Source organism: Takifugu rubripes, chromosome 11, assembly GCF_901000725.2.
Source record: "Takifugu rubripes chromosome 11, fTakRub1.2, whole genome shotgun sequence".
NCBI lineage: Eukaryota > Metazoa > Chordata > Actinopteri > Tetraodontiformes > Tetraodontidae > Takifugu > Takifugu rubripes.
Window position 1 is genome coordinate 3476558 of NC_042295.1, and position 17259 is coordinate 3493816.

Genomic DNA, 17259 nt, shown 5'->3' on the forward strand with positions numbered 1-17259 from the left:
ATTGACACAAGAGAGGTGTCACTTGTATAAAACCTGAGCTTCATCACTCAGCCAGGTTGATGTAATAATATGTTCAACTACAGTAACTCTGAAGGAGCAACCTCCTGGAGTGGAAAACTATAACCAGCTCATGTGCGCAACGTCACCTCACATGAAATGCTTTAATAATGCATTTGGATAGTTGTTTCTTTTAGCTGGAAAACCCCAAACATAAAGTCTAAAAATGTATAGTTGATGTAATCTATTCAAGCTTAAATTCTTCCACATAACAACAATAATTTGTGAGTAAACTGTCATGAAATCAGTAAGTAGAAACAATAAAAATGAAAATAGTCCACAGTGGGTTTATCAGTGAGGTGAAATGATTGATGGATGGCTGTGATTATTTGTCCAAGTGTTATCGGAGCGGCCCCTGTTTATTCCCCCAGGGTCAGAAGGGCTAGTCAATAGTCAAGGGTTGGACTGTGTAATGGATCTTCTGTATATCCTCATTCGACATTGTCTTTAAGCGAGAAGAGAGAATTTGGAAGAACCAAGATGCTCCTGGTTAGCTTATGGCTGGTGCTGCTAAGCTGTGTCTTCTTAACTGATGCAGCTCCCACTATTGCTCCTTCAGTCGAGACTGAGGAGCAAGACTTCGCTGAGGTAACACTTGAAAACTCGTATATATAAATATAAGAACATTAGAATTTGATTAGCAACTGCGTGTCACTTCAGTCTAGTTACCATTCATCTAATGATTCCAGGAGTACCTTGCACGCTTCTTCAATCATGTTGGGGTTACAAATTCCACAATGCGAAGAATCACAATAAACTCCTTTAATGACACCCTGGAGGCGATGCAGGCGTACTTTGGACTGGAGGTACGAACGATAATGAATACAACAACGTAACCCTAACCCTATGAAACATGTTCTAAACCCATCACTGACCATCAGGTGACTGGCACCTTAAATAATGAAACTATTGAAATGATGAAGAAACCAAGGTGTGGCGTGTCTGATGTGAGCCGTTACGGACATTTCCAGGGAAAACCCAGATGGAGAAAAGGGCTTATCACATACAGGTACTGAAAAAAAATATAATCCAGCAGTCATTAGCTATATTTAAAGAAACTATGTGTAAAAAATGTATTTAAAGAGATGATAAAATCGCAACAGACATTAAGGAATCATGTTAATTTGAAATAGTTGTATTGCTGACAACAGAAGTTGAGCCGGAATAATCTCATCTCAAAGCAAAGTGTAAATAATGTTGACGTTGTCTTTGGTGAGATTCAGCTCCATTTTGCTAACTTTATTCTACTTAATGTAGGCATAAACATCATCAACAGACAATCAACTTGCAGTGACCCGTTGTGGGGGTGGGGATACCATGCACTACAGTATTTTCAACTGGAATGAATTACCAGTTTAAACCACAAAGAAATATAAAAGGGATATATGTACCTTTGTGGCCAGAACTTGTACCGCAATCAAATTCCATTAACCTCCCCATGACCCTAAAAGGGATCATTCAGACATCTGAAACATTGCAACTCAGTGGTAACTGGCAACTTGCAACCTCCTGAAATGTTGCTGACTTCAGGATTGGGAGATCCAAAAGACAAAAGGTAAACATTATTTATTGACTGGCACCTCTCTTTTGGAATGAGAATATTCTGGCTGGACTTCTCTTGTCAGTTACCTCAATGATTCTGTTGATTACAGGTGTCAAAGAAGCACAAATCATCTCGCCACTACATACGCCGAGATCACTAATCGTTCTGACCATCGAGAAGTCCCAGTACACTACAACAAGTCCCAATAGGCCAGGGGTGAAAATCTGTGTTCCAATAGAAGTAATATTGCTAAAGTAACTGCACAGTAGTAGGGAACCATGGGTGGATGAGAGGCTTTGTAGGTAGGGTATGCAAGTTGACCTTATTGTTGGTAGGGTATGCAGAGTTGACCTTATTGTAGGTAGGGTATGCAGAGTTGACCTTATTGTAGGTACGGTATGCAGAGTTGACCTTATTGTAGGTAGGGTATGCAAGTTGACCTTATTGTTGGTAGGGTATGCAGAGTTGACCTTATTGTAGGTAGGGTATGCAGAGTTGACCTTATTGTAGGTAGGGTATGCAGAATTGACCTTATTGTAGGTAAGGTATGCAGAGTTGACCTTATTGTAGGCAGGGTATGCGGAGTTGACCTTATTGTAGGTAGGGTATGCAGAACTGACCTTACTGACACTTCCTGTAAGACTGTGTGGACATCTGGGCTAGTGTCTCTAGAGAGCCACACTGGGTTGGTCGTTCCTCTGAGTTCCTCAATAGTGGCCGAGATAGCATGATTGCTAGTGTGTGACCCACTGAGTACATTTGGGCTTAGGGTACTGGGAGTGCGAGTCACCAAGGAGCAGGGTAGGGGGGGCATATGTTCTTCAGCATGATGTGGAACAATAGGCACTAATGGGAGTGCGCTCTTACACAATAGTGATGGCAATCAATCTCCGTGAGGGGGGGTTGGTTACTTTAGGATGCCTCTGGTGCATGTCCAATGACATGAGGAACCATGTTTCCTATCGAGCATCGATCACCCAAATTTAATCCCAGAGGAGCTGGAGGAGATCGCTGTCAAGAAAATGGGCTGCATGGACATCTTGACCAAAAATTGGTCAGTAAGGAATAAACTTTGCTTAGGTCACCAGTACATAGGGGCACATGTTTAAGATCAAGTGCTTACAGAGTTGCCAAGACTAGCATGATGTTGTTTTTAGAGGTCATGTTCCTTTGGTAGCTTACTTTCTGTGGGTAAAATGTTGAAACATACCAAGTGATGATGATGTATTCTATGATTTGTTCAGGATTACCCGGTACACTCCAGATCTGCCCCAGAAACAGGTGGATCAAACCATTGCCAAGGCCTTCCAGCTCTACAGTGATGTCATCCCGCTTGATTTTAAGCAGATCTACGGAACTGTCTCTGACATCGAGATTCTTTTCCAGGGTGGCTGTGAGTCTGATTTTACCACATGAGAACTTTAAAAACCTCACAAACCTCTACAGTAAAGACATGAGCACAGCCATGCAGTAGGGCCCAGTGCTGCCCTGCCTGGTGGAATTAAACTACCAGAAATTATATTTTTTCATTACACGACCTCAAAAATGGTTGCTGTTTTTTAAGGATGAGAGTAATCACTATTTTTAAAAACTGGATTTAGCAACAAAGCTTTTAATCCCTGGAATTGTATTGGGTTGACACCAAATCCATTTTGAAACACTTTTCTGGCCCAATAATAATGCCAGCTTCTTTGTAATTTTTATTACAAGTATATTGTGTTGAATTGCAGATCATGGGGATTTTTATCCATTTGATGGGAGAGGTGGAGTTTTGGCTCATGCGAACTCTCCTGGACAACAACAGGGAGGGGACACACACTTTGATGACGATGAAACCTGGACTCTTAGCCAGAGAGGTAAATACTGTATAGGTGCCAAATCCAGTTAAACATCACTATAACCATTAAGATTCTATACACTGGTCGGTGGTAGAATAATTCCTGGTTAGTCAAAAACTGACAAAATTGGAAGAACAAATATTTTACATTTTAAATATGTTTTTGATGATAAACTCAGGACAACAAATAGATTTAAGGGCTGGTTCCGCTCAGGGTTTCTTCCTGTTAAAAGAAAGTGTTTTCCTGCCACTTTTGTGAGTTTGGAGGTCAGGCCCTGGGTTTCTGGAAAATGACACAAAAGTACCAAGGATTTGCGGATGCTCTCTGAAATCATGGCTATTGCAATTTTTTTGATTGGGCTAGTCCTTGAAAAATCTAATTTGCAGTATCAAAAAGAATTTTTTGTCAAAATTAAACTAAAGCGGAACCTGAATATTTGACAGAACATTAAGGCATTTACCCTGCACCTTGGACGTTTGTGCTCTGAATCAAATAGAAAAACTGTTGTGTTCCTACATGTCCAATTTCATAGCTGGATTATTTCATTATTTTCTAAATAAAGACAGGCTAATAATGATGCAATACATTTCCCCACAGATTAAATAAGTCTGAAAATAACTAGAAATAAAAATGTTTCAGGCGTGACACCAAACAACAAACCAAACGTACAACAATGACTTAGCTTTTCATCATTTACTTGCAAAACAAAAAGCAGAGATCACTTATTTAACAACATCAACATGTTTTTAAGGCAGATTAAGAGTAAACTATTAGTTTTATATTATGTCAGCTATGTGGAAGAAAAGATAGAAGGCTCTTGTTTCTACTAATACTAAGCCTACCTGCTAAATAATGATAATGTGTATAATAATTAAGATTCAAATAGAGAAATGGGTCTTCGGCATAAAGAGGAACTCAATCTTATTTCTGTTGACCTCAGAATAACAAGCTCATATATTGAGCTCAGCCATACAATCTCAGAAGAAAACAACGGAATTTCAGACAGCTGGTTTCTGTTTTTGAGACCTGCTGGAGATGGCGATCAGCAGGAACCCTCAAAAGCTTTAACACAAACCATATCCTCCAATGCAGAAGTAACGGTTGGCTGGTTTTTGCCAAAAAAGTTATCTAATTATGATGCTTCTGATTTCACATTATGGCTTTAAGGTGTGAATCTGCTGCTGGTGGCTGCCCATGAGTTTGGTCACGCTCTTGGCCTGGATCACTCCAGAGACAGACGAGCACTCATGTTCCCCACTTATCAGTATGTCAACACCAATGGATACAAACTGCCAGATGATGACAGACAAGGAGTTCAAGCCCTTTATGGTAAACTAAATATTAACCTTTTTATTTATTAACCATGCATTTAAACTCCAGCCATAAACTCAAACCACATCAAATGATTAAATACAGTCAATGTTCAAATCTTCTAGGCAGCCGTACAGCAAGGCCCACACCAGCGCCAAGGCCTACACCTCCACCTGAACCAGAACCAGAACCAGAGGAACCAACAGAGGACTCAAATCTACCGAACCCCAGAGGAGAGCAGTGCAGCAGGGATCTTGTCTTTGATGCAGCGACATCCATCAGGGGAGACCTCTACTTTTTCAAAAACGGGTACAATTTCTGCAAGTGATGCTTGCTTTATGTAGATAATACTTCAGGATATTCTTTCAATTTTCAAGTTAAATCCTCACCAGATATTACTGGAGGAAATCTGTGAAGTTAGCCACCATCCCATTCACCAAAGTGAGCACAAAGTGGCCACCAATCCGGAGTGTTGATGCTGCCTTTGAGGTGCCACAGGACAACAAAGTGTATCTTCTTCAAGGTAAAGTTGAGCAATTTCTTATGTTCAGCACTGTAAAAATATAATTAAAATCAGTACTGTAAAGCTTTCTGGATGTCTTTAATCCCCGGCCACTGAGCTTGCAAGCACAGTTCTGATTTGTGGCCTCATTCAAGACTCATGTGTTTTCCAAAGCACTAAATTTTTAGTAAATAGCAGCAAATTGCCAGAATCTGCTGCTTATTGCGCTGTGTCTGTCACGTCTCCACAACACTGCAAAAGTGAATGCCCCCCACGGTGGATGCTTTCAGCCATTCATGTGCAAGAATATTCAGACTCCTCAGAGCTCCTTAGAGTGCTCTCCTCACTACCTGCCCTCAGTCCCTGCCAATGACTATCAAGACTGCAGTCTTCCCAGTAACCATCCATGATTACATTAATCACCAGTATATAATATATTGTATACTTACAATACCTCACAACAATAACATTAGTCATTAATTTCTGTGTGTTTGCGTATGCATATTTCTCATACTCACATTGAGTAATACTTTAAACTCATAACAATTACACTGGTTATCCTGGTTTGTGGTTCTGTTGTTCCAACACAGGCAACCAATACTGGGGCCTAAGGGCAACGTCAAGAACCATTCTTTCTGGCTATCCTAAGCCACTCACCAACCTTGGACTTCCCACTTATGTCAATAAGGTGGATGCAGCTGTCTATGTGCAATCTACTGGAAAAACACTATTTTTTGTGAACAGGAAATACTGGAGGTGAGTAGCTGGTGATTCTTCATGAGGGGCCAAAAACTGACTATGCATTTATTGGCCACTTGTTCTGCGTTGCAGTTATGATGAGAGAAGAAACCGGATGGACTCTGGATATCCACGAAATATTAATTGGGATTTTCCTGGCATTGGCTCCAAAGTAGACGCAGCCTTTGAGAATTACGGTGAGACCCAGTTCTTTGAGTCATGAAACTCATAAATGCTGCTTTGTAAATTATCACGACCGCTGAGGTTCATGGCTGGGTTACAGCAGCTTTGCTCGGGCTCCATCTTAACAGAAAATAGAGCATAGGTAATAAATCATTGCTGTTCATATATATATTTAGGAACTGTCCTGTCTAGCAGCTTTGACACCTGCATTAGGTTGTTGTCTTAATGGAAAAAAAAATTCCCCTACAAATGTTTGTAGACTGAGTCAGATATTCCTAATGGACCTTCTTAAAGAATTTTTCCTCATTGGAATGCATTGGCAGTCAAGAGGGTTAACACTTCAGAGGGACATTATATATATATATATGTTCAGTTTAAATATTTCCTTCTGATTTCACCTCCTGACTTCATGCACATGAACTGAATCTTTGCTCCAACAGGTTATCTGTATTTCTCATCTGGGCCCCGGCAGACTGAATACAACCTCCCTTACAAGCATGTGAGGCGGGTGCTGCTTAACTACGGCTGGCTCAACTGTTACTGAAAGCGTGACTACAAATAAATCAAAGAGAAATCAATCATAGCTAACCTTTGATCCTGCACTGCTAATAAAGGGGAACAACTGTTTGTAGTCTGAACACAACCCAGAGTACAAATAAATATTTATCAAGCCTTTACAATTTATGCTTCTTTTCCCGGCTGCATATTTCTGCTGTTGTTGTCTAGACTACACCATTATGAAATTATAATTACAACCATGGAATGTTTTTGCTCACATTAACCCACAATGAAGATGCTGAAGGTTGATCTGTCATCTTCCAGAAACCACCTTAATATAATTAAAGAGAACAAGCTTTTACGTGTTTTGAGCTGTTAATGATGTTTACGATAAAGATTAATGCTTGAAATATGACATTATCTATGTCATAATTTGCCATTTCTCTTAATAGTAACTGGTAAATAATTCTGCATCAGCAATTTTGTCTGGAATAATTCTTAATAAAGAGGAATTTCCAAGAAAGATAAATTGTCATTTGTCATTGAACACTGTAAACAGTTCAATATATGTTAGACGTTGTCCTCTGAACATAACCAGAGTACAAATAAATATTGATCAAGCCTCTCTGCAATTTCATCATCTCTTCCCAACTGCCTATGTTGCTGATTTCTAGACTATAACATTATAAAAATGATCATTTGAACCATGGGGTGTTTTTGGCCACATTGATGCACAATGGGGGCGTTGTGAGAACGCTGCGATGTAACATCTTTCAGAAACCACCTTAATATGACTAAAAGGGGAAACAAAAAATATGCACAGGCTTTAAATTAATGTAAGGTAGGGCAGAGATAACGTAAGGACATTTAAAACTAAGTTGATTTGGATTTAAATTGGGCAGACTTTGTTATGTTTTGGCTCATAAATAGCTGACTTATTAAATTCTGAGGCACCACGGAAATACCAGTGCTGAAAAGACAGCTTCTTTTCTTTATTTAGTTGACAAGTCTTTGTATTACCGTTTTATTCCACATGGGGGCAGAAGAGCACCGACGAGTTGTTTTTAACGTTTCTATTCCACCACAAAAGAAGTCGCCTGTGCGATCCGTCAACGTTAAATACTTATTTACATCTTGGCTAGTATCCCGCTAACATTAGCATTTAGCTCTTTTACAAGCAAAAACATTAGATGAATTAGGGATTTAGGTTAATACTCGAAAACAACGAAAGAAGAAGAACTATAGGAGATTTATAGAGGTATGAATATGATTTGGCTACAATTCGTACGTTTTGTCTGCAAGTGCTAGCCAACAAGAAATGTATACGTATACACATCATTCAAGTAAGGGATCTTTGTCAATGTTAATGTTTGATGTTAAGGAGTTAATGTTTATCTTTACAGGCTCCTATGGAGTCTCTTGATGCGTTTGAATCTGAGATGGAGGCTGATGGACAGGGAAACTACTCTCTATTTCCTGCTCTGGACAGCATCGCAAATCTGTCCGGAACACCTGAAACTCTTGACAGGTTGAAGGATTTTATACCGTAATAAACACACACGATTGCAACGTGAATATTTGTCTGTGTAATCTTGTTGAGCACGATGACATCTAACATTTGCTTTTCCCATGACTTGCCCAGTGAAATTACAGAGAAGCCAAACCTCACATGGCTAGATGCTGCACAGGTATTTCTCCTTAAGTAAAAAAAAAAAAAATGATGATGATGGTGATTTGTAATGTAGTGTTTTTAACATGTGGTTTTATTATTCCTTACATAGATTGTGCTGGAAGAAGCCGGACGGCCTATGCACATCAAGGAGATCAAGCAAAGAATCATTGACAGAGGACTTGTTCAGTCAAAGTACACTTAACTTCTTTCTTTACCACACGTAACATCTACCGTCTGACCAAACATAATTACAAAACAGTGAAGGTATTTGCAGGTTGGTTCTTCAGTTATTTAACCTCAGTCAATTGTCTCTCTGGCAGTGCAAAATCAAGTCTGGAAGCTGTCATGTATCGAGAGGTAAGGACAGAATCAGCCTCCAGTACATTAACCTTCAACTTCATGAAACACATGTATGTCCTCAGTTGTGACTGTCTGTATTTATGTTAATATTTATCCATTCTACATGTAAAATCATGCTTCCTTGACTGTATTTCACTGCTATAAAAGAAGGCAATATTTCTTCTCGACTGTGATCTAAATGAACGAGGGAGGTCTTGAATCTACTGTCATGGGCAGATGAAGCTAAATTGACCCTCTCCCAGATTTTGGTGAACAAATTTGTCTTTTCCAGCCCCCATTCCAGTCCACTGGCCTCAGTTTCACATTATGTTTCAGACACAAAAAGGCAGCAGGAGATTCAAGAGGATTGAGAACAGAAATGGAGTCTTTGCACTACTGGTGAGTTATAAGGAATCGAACGGCAAAATCACCCAAACCTGAGGATATACCGCTCCATAAAAATAAAAGGACCACACAATTATTGTGAACCTGTTTTCACACCCAGCGTGCAAAGGGCAGTTGTGCCAACAGAAGCCCATTTATTGTATATGTGGTTTTGCTGAGCGGAGTGCACCGCGGAGGTTGATTTCATGCCCCTTGTGAGCATTCTTGCGTGCGCTGTTACGTTACATGTGCACATGCAATAGGAGAGAAGCCAAGATCTACAGAAAAAAGAAAATGGAGTGTTTACTGTCGCAATTTGGTGAGTTGGGGGACACAAGACAGGAGACATACTGGGATTTAAGTGGAAAAGACTTTGGGCACTTCCTGTTTCTTCTGAAAAAATCGGCCCAAAATACACAGGCGTCATATCAGGAGGTCTGGACTCGCGTCATATCAGGAGGTTTGGACTCGTTGACAATCTAAATTGCAGTCACTTTATCGCTGTTCCCCCTGCTCTGTGCTCACCGTACTTCCCTTTGGGCCTCAGCTGTTTCACATTAGTTTCGGACCTTTTACCATCAGTGGGAGCACGAAGGGCAGCTCCTACAGTGAGACAGTCTCCCTGGTCAGATAGACTGTGGGTCCTCCAGTACTGCAACAAGAACATTGAGTATAGATGAATCGGGCTGTATGTCTGTTTTTAACGTTGTTGCGATGATGATGATGTCATCAAGACACGTATAAATGTGCCGGAACCCCGTGAGCCACTAATTTCCCCCCAGGTCACTTGCAGTCATTTCACCTGGGAAAACCTGTTCACATTGACGAAAAGATCATCAATCCGGAACAGCGCGGGATTTTCATGCAGTGTGAAAGGGGCTTTAGGGTCACCAGAAATTATGATATTGTGGGGTACGGTCGTTGGCAGGTTATTGATTTGGGTTCCCAGAGCTGGTTGGTTATTTTGTTCTCTACCCAATTTCATTGATACAGATTGTCATCTGGAATATTTCATTCAAGGGGATCTGGGATTTCTGTTCCCTTTATTTTAGTTGGGCGGTGTATTATGATGACTCATCAGCACTCTACTCTTTACTCTACAGTCCTCCTACATGAGTCTGGTCCTGCTCAAGGTTTCTTCCTGTTAAAGGGGAGTTTTTCCTTGCCACTATTGCTTGTTGAGGTCAGGCCCTGGGATTCTGTAAAGCGCCTAGAAACAATTTTAATTGTAACAGACGCTATATAAAAAAAAGATTGATTGATTGTTTGAGTCAGTGAAGACAAATCTAGAATAAATTTTAATTTTCTCAGTGCATAAAAATGTAAAAATATCACCTGTGTTGCTGTATGTTTCAGTGTGGACACAGTTTTTCTTTGAGAAAAGGCGTGACGCCACTTTTTCTAGACTTAACGTGTGAGGCGGCGTAAAAAGGCCAAAATTGTGATAATTTCATTCGTACTAATAAGGGTTATTTCAGATTGTGTGATATTCCGTGTTTGTTTACAGTCATTTGCACTGTCTGGGTAAACTCATCAGCATCCATGTATCGTCTTCATCTTATCTTCAACCGTCCTCCTGAAGCCAGCAGGCGTGTCCTCGGGCACGCCTGCTGCCTTCAAATGACCAGATTTCGTTCAAACGACTCGCATCCGTGTCCTCTCAGACTGACGAGGAGCGGCAACAAGCACTGCAGGCCTTCGCAGCACAGTCTTTTCTCGGTGCGGCGCAGCACACCGCTTCCAGTTCAGGCTCTGGCTCTTCCGTGCACGTCTTCTCCTCGCCCATCGGTGCTTTGGAGCACAAGAGCAAAATGAAGAGAGTTCCACGAAAAACCCAGAACGAGAAGTACCGACTTAAATACCTGAGGCTCCGTAAAGCTGCCCGAGCATTCGTATTCGTGAGTGAGCCCTTAATTCTTGGAGAGCCAGTCTGCTCACATCACCTTCGGCGTTTCACGTCTCAGTGTTTGTGTGCACAGGAGAACGCAGCGCTCTGCGATGAAGTCGCCCATTTGGAGGAAAAGTTCTTGAAAGCAAAGGAGGAGCGGAGGTAAGGAGACTGGAATAGGAACATGGAATGTTGTGTCAACAGCTTTTGTCATCTTCCTGCGTTCAGCCTATACCATCTTGTTCATCTCGCTCTCTGGGGTCATTTGAATTTTCAGGTTTTTGTTGAAGTCACTTTTGCAGTACCAGACCCTGACAGAGGGGGAGATACCACCCACGCCGAACTCAAGCGCTCATCCATCCGTGCCTCCTCTGGCATTAACTCCAGGTCCTGCAGGGCCTTCGGGCCTCTCTGGAGGATCCAACCTCCTATCTGTAGTTACGTCTGGGGAAGATGGAGCTCTTAAAAAGCCCAAGAAGGAAAGAAAAGAGCGAGGCAGGGAAAATGGAAAGGAGGACTGTGAGTACTAACATTTGTGAAAGAGGTCAGGAACCAATGGAAGAAAGTCACTCAGAGCCTTAAGGTTCAAGCTTCTGCTCTAAAAATCCTCATATAACTTATTCAGAAGCCGTTAGCTACATATTATTGCACCTTTATTAGTACTGATTTGTCAGTGTTTTTGTCTCTAATTGGTTGATATTTTTACTGGACCCGATGAGGGTGTGGAACACATTCTTTTCCAATTAATGGAACCTGATGATGGCTTTGTTTATGACTGGTCTAGTCCCAAAGAAGCTATCTAAGAAGAGGAAGCCCAGCGACTGTTCTCGGAAGATGGTGCAACCCATCCCTCTGGACTCATCGGGACGTCCAGTCTTCCCCATTGTACTGGGAGGTTTAACGGTCTACAGCCTGGGAGAGGTGCGTGTCTGGTTGCACTTCAATCACCTGTTTTAATGAATCCAGAACAAAGCAACGTGCTTTAAATTGTGCACTTTGTTCAGATCATCACGGATAGAATGTCGTTCCATGATGAGAGCGCCATCTATCCAGTGGGCTTCTGTAGCACACGGGTGTTTACCAGCATGAAGAACCCTGATCAACAGTGTCTCTACACCTGCCAGATCAAGGATGGTGGAGCAGGTCCTCAGGTACACACACAATCACACAATCTGCTGTACAATGACACCGTATTTGCTCTTTGGTGGACTTAACCCTTGACTGCCATGTCCAGTTTGAGATTGTTCCTGAAGATGATCCTCAGAATGCCCTCGTGGCCTCCTCTGCTCTAACGTGCTACGCCAGCCTCCTGAAGGTCACCGCTTCCTCCAGGTACCGAACCACCACCACTTTTCTCAGCCTTGAAGGCATTTAACAGGAAGTTCATTCATCTGTATCTTCATGCTTTAGCTCCAAGTCTGCTACACCCATTGTACCATCCGGAGCGGACTTCTTTGGCTTTTCACACCCGACGATCCAGAACCTGATCCAGAGTTGTCCTGGAGCGCGCAAATGCAGCAAGTAAATACCCCCCCAAATATAAGTCATTACATAGTTTTGCAACTTAACTTTTCAAACATATGTTGATAAAGTTACTTTGGTTAAGTTTTAAGTGTTTACTGATCACCTTTGCCATTTTTTTAGCTACAGGTGGATTCGATTCGAGGTGTGTCGACCTGGTGACGTTCAGCTCCCTCACAGCCTACCTGAGGACGACAGCAGTGTCAGCTTTGAGGCCTACCAAAGGCACCAGGTCTTTAATGAGACCGTTAAGATGGAACACGTGACAGGTTACTTCATTTATCTACAGCTGGGATTTCTGTTTCTAGTATTATTATCATGCAAGCATGTTAGTGGTGCTACCTCAGCACAGATACATCCAACATTTCTAATGTCTTTAGTTGCATCCATTCAGTTTTTGGCCTTTTTCTCTTTCATATTAGATTAGATTAGATTAGATTCAACTTTATTGTCATTACACATGTCACAAGTACAAGGCAACGAAATGCAGTTAGCATCTAACCAGAAGTGCTTAAGTAGCGAATAAAACTGTGATGGGTATATACAATATATACACACAATGAATATGTTTATGATATCAATCTATATGTTTGTATTTACAGAGTTCACAGATATGTAAAGGGTATATAAAAGTCATTGCAACCAAGATAAATATATATACAGGCTGTAACTATGGTGCTGAATTTCCTACAGGATCAATGTTTTAACTATACAATAATGATAAAATATGGTAAGAATGTGCAAAGTATGGAAAGCAGTGCAAATAACCGGATGTGGGTAGTGCAAATAACAGATGTAAATAGTGCAAATAACAGATGTAAATAGTGCAAATAACAAATGTAAATAGTAGACCACAAGTAGCAAATTCATAGGAAAGAATTGATTTGTCTATGATGAGCAGACTAATACAACTGATGCGCTCCTTGTTGCTCCTCCAGTTAATGTATTCAGTTAAATAATGTCACGAATTGAACATGCAAATCTGTTCATCCACACATATGAACAGTGTAACCCCGCTGAGGACTTGACATCTGATTTTTCTTTGCAGGCTGTGATGCTGACGTGATGATGACGCTGCACTGTCAGTGACTGTTTTTAGCACAGACGGCAGCGGACGACCTCTCCCACCGTGATACTCGCTCGTAACGGTCAAATCAAAGCCAAGCATCATGAATTTCTAGCTTGATATAATATGCTTTTCATGGTCACTGCCTCACTGCAGATGTGCAGGGAAGTAGCCACAAACCACATCAGAACTATTATGATTTCATCTATACATGTTTGTATTTGGTACTTTTTATTCAGCTGAAATAGATTTTGATCAAAAATTGGCCTCATTGTCTGTAACACCTACATATATTCAATCACCGTTATTTATGATTAAAGTAGTATCTTTGTTATTGCTCTTACAAAACTGTTTTATGTCCTGAAAATGACAAAGGTCCAGTTTATATTTGTGTTAAGAAATTGCTCCTTTTCTTTTTCAATACAAACTGAAAGGAAGATTAACTTGTCTCCCTGACTGCTGCTTTTGTCTCGGGTCTTTATTTGATTCCTTAGGATGAGGGAACCTGTGAGGTGACCTCTGCAACATGAAGGTCAAACTCAAAACTGGTTCTGTCTGCTGTCTCTGCACTCTGGGACCCAAGTGGATGAAAGCTTAATGATAGGGACATCTGCCAAAATAAAGAAGTCCATTTAATGCGGCTGTCTCTGCTCTGTCCCATCATCGACAGCTTGTTATATGCAAATACGTGTGATACGTGTGATGTGAGTCATGATCGGATCGTCACGACTGATGCTGTGTCTCGGGAGATGCCAGCTTCCTTTATCAGGTGTAGAATCTCTGAAATAAGCAGCACCATTTAGGTTTTTTAGCAGGTAAAGAAATACAAGCATGTGTAAAAATGATCCTGTTAATCAAACATAACAGAAATGTGCACGTTTCTTCAAAGCTTGAATGAATGGAATTGATACATCCCAGAAAACCCAGCTCACATGATGGACAAGAGTCAATCTATTCCTCCTCTGTCCCTCGAGAACCAGTCTATGTATCCTCTCCATCCCACTATAACCAGTCTATGCATCCTCCCCATCCCACTATAACCAGTTTATGTATCCTCTCCATCCCACTATAACCAGTCTATGCATCCTCTCCACCCCACTATAACCAGCATATATATCCTCTCCATCCCACTATAACCAGCATATATATCCTCTCCACCCCACTATAACCAGCATATATATCCTCTCCATCCCACTATTACCAGTCTATGCATCCTCTCCACCCCACTATAACCAGCATATATATCCTCTCCATCCCACTATAACCAGTCTATGCATCCTCTCCACCCCACTATAACCAGCATATATATCCTCTCCATCCCACTATAACCAGTCTATGCATCCTCTCCACCCCACTATAACCAGCATATATATCCTCTCCATCCCACTATAACCAGCATATATATCCTCTCCATCCCACTATAACCAGTATTACTATGACGTGTTTTTTATACATTATAGCCGCATTTTCAACCCCACTTTTTGCACATTTTCGGACGTTTTTTGGGCGTCAGATAGATGCTGGACAGTCTTCCCACCAGCAGGTGTCGCTCTTATATCGCACCTCTACACAAACTAGTGAATTTAGGGTCACGTTGATTTCCCCAAAAACTCAGCTCCGTTGAATTAATATTCAAAATTATCTCATATGAAACTGTCACCTTATGTAATTTTATTTCTTTTTAGATAAACAGAGCTGTTGACATGTGTTGAAGTGTACAAACATTGAACTTTGAATGAGCAGCGGTGTTGAAAACAGGGATTCTGCCTAAAGAAAGAACAGCTTTAATCTTCTCTGGCTGCAGCCTGCGCACAGATCAGTTCCACGTACTTGCTGCTGGTCGAGCCCTCGCTCACCTTGAAGCCGTGCAGCAGAATACAACCTCCCAACCAGATTATGAGTTCACGTTGCCATGGTGACCCGGGCAGGTTGAAAAGAACGGTTGTTATTGTGGCAGTGAAATCTCTGACTTTAGGCACTTCTCAGTCACTCTTTTGGTGTTTCCATATTCTTGCAACAATCAGTTCATTTAGCTGATTTTGGTTTACACGAGGAAGACTTGATAAATAAATAAATAAATAAATAAGAGCCCAGAATCCAGCCGACATGTTGATGTAACATTTTTAAAATGATGATTTTGACGCTTCTGTCCCAGCGATGCAATATTTTCTATCCATTTATTGGTGCTGAGCCGTAAAAATGTAGAAAGAGGTGAGTTATGATCAGTACACGTACACACACACACACACACACACACACACACACACACACACACTAGCTAATGTTCTATTAAGTGGACAACGTGAAAGAGGCATGTGAAGGAATACAAATTCAAATTTAATACCATGCTGGATGGAGCAATGTGCACGTTTACAAGTCCACTGAAAGCCTGTCTCCTTTCATTTACAAAGTGAAAGGCCGCCCCACATGCACGCACACACACACACATTTCCACCCACAAACGTGTGTACCCCTTCTCTGAGAACTGCAAGAAGAGCAGGACAGGAGGGGAAAGAGGGCTTCATAATGATTAAGAGGACACATGCTGCAGAGACAAGACTAAACAGATTACCACTTACGTAGGTAAATATATATTTTACCTATATGAATTGTTCCCCACAAGGTCGAGGGACAAAAAAGGACTTAAAATGTCAGTTTCTTTCCTTCCTCCCCTAATTTGGAATAACAATGAAGAGCAACTATCTATAAATGTCAATACATGATCTCATAGCACTGACATACGTTCATAGATATATCACAGTGACCAACAGTGATCGCATTTGTACAACATAACATTTGGTTTTCAAATGTAACTAATGATCCACTTGCTTGAATGCACAAATCGCTGGTGGTATTTATGTGCTTAAGGATTTAATTAGCTAAATATACAAAAAAATAGAGCAGGATTCAGCATGAGTCTGCTGATTTATATGAAAAACACACTCCGTCCTAATATTCTTAAGTGGGAGTAACCCCCAGAGCCTTACTCCCCCCATACAATCAATCAGAAAGATTCACGGGGCCAGTGGGGCGGGTTGGATGGAACCTGGATGCAGCACAGATGTGGACAGAACTGGATGGATCACTTTACAGAAAAATGGGCAAGATAGATTTTCAGGAACTTTAATCCCAAGAATTCCCTGAGGAAGGCACCGGATTCATCGACCCCAGAGCGACACATCTAAGCCCGAGTTAATTTCTAGTGAAGTGACAAGATGTTGACCAGAGGGATTTATTATTCAATCAGACTTTAACGTATTTGCGGGGACCTTTGTGCCGCTTATATTAAAATCACACTGTCGTGGATCTTTGCAGCATGACTGCAGTTTAATAAAGAAAGTAAACATGACGATGTAGCGCTCTGATTCACACGACATCCACTTTCTTTCTCTGCTGAAATGGGGGAAAAAAATCAGCAAAATTAGCGCTGCACGGCTCTAAATCTCTCCCATGTATCAGTTTTTAGATTACCTCTGCTTAACATTGTGAGTGCTTTTTGTTAGTTCCAGTAGGGGAAGCTGCAGCCTGTGCTCCTTTAAAGGTCTGCAGCCTCATCAGGGTCTGAAACACAAAAGAAAAACCTTGACTGATCTAATCACAGTCTTTATATCGCTCACCAAGAGCAGCTAAAACGTCAACCCAGTTCTAAAAAGCTCACCTGCAGTCAAAATAACTTCAAGAATATTGTTCTACAGCTCAACTCTGAAATGGTCACACAT

The 17259-nt window shown here is 41.1% G+C and overlaps 2 protein-coding genes across 2 annotated transcripts; both read left to right on the forward strand.

Moving 5' to 3' along the window:
- Positions 1–443: 443 nt before the first annotated feature.
- Positions 444–7193, forward strand: mmp30 (matrix metallopeptidase 30). The gene is made up of 11 exons (XM_029843840.1): positions 444–645; positions 747–863; positions 939–1066; positions 2845–2993; positions 3331–3456; positions 4606–4767; positions 4875–5058; positions 5142–5272; positions 5842–6007; positions 6083–6186; positions 6613–7193. Exons 1-11 carry the CDS (start codon positions 538–540, stop codon positions 6714–6716), a joined length of 1479 nt encoding a protein of 492 aa, XP_029699700.1. The 5' UTR covers positions 444–537; the 3' UTR covers positions 6717–7193.
- A 538-nt stretch (positions 7194–7731) lies between these two features.
- tbrg1 (transforming growth factor beta regulator 1) lies at positions 7732–14001 on the forward strand. Its single transcript, XM_003968263.3, has 15 exons — positions 7732–7928; positions 8074–8198; positions 8313–8358; positions 8452–8534; positions 8663–8699; positions 9018–9080; positions 10730–10963; positions 11045–11115; positions 11231–11472; positions 11738–11874; positions 11958–12104; positions 12188–12285; positions 12364–12474; positions 12598–12743; positions 13523–14001. Exons 2-15 carry the CDS (start codon positions 8080–8082, stop codon positions 13561–13563), a joined length of 1575 nt encoding a protein of 524 aa, XP_003968312.1. The 5' UTR covers positions 7732–7928; positions 8074–8079; the 3' UTR covers positions 13564–14001.
- Positions 14002–17259: the final 3258 nt, after the last annotated feature.

Excerpts from the sequence above, each read along its gene's own strand:
- mmp30 (XM_029843840.1), top strand. The coding sequence starts at position 538 with ATGCTCCTGGTTAGCTTATGGCTGGTGCTGCTAAGCTGTGTCTTCTTA. Across the intron at positions 646-746 it reads AGGAGCAAGACTTCGCTGAG|GAGTACCTTGCACGCTTCTT; the intron begins GTAACACTTGAA and ends TAATGATTCCAG. Across the intron at positions 864-938 it reads AGGCGTACTTTGGACTGGAG|GTGACTGGCACCTTAAATAA; the intron begins GTACGAACGATA and ends ACTGACCATCAG.
- tbrg1 (XM_003968263.3), top strand. The coding sequence starts at position 8,080 with ATGGAGTCTCTTGATGCGTTTGAATCTGAGATGGAGGCTGATGGACAG. Across the intron at positions 8,359-8,451 it reads CATGGCTAGATGCTGCACAG|ATTGTGCTGGAAGAAGCCGG; the intron begins GTATTTCTCCTT and ends TTCCTTACATAG. Across the intron at positions 12,475-12,597 it reads GGAGCGCGCAAATGCAGCAA|CTACAGGTGGATTCGATTCG; the intron begins GTAAATACCCCC and ends CCATTTTTTTAG.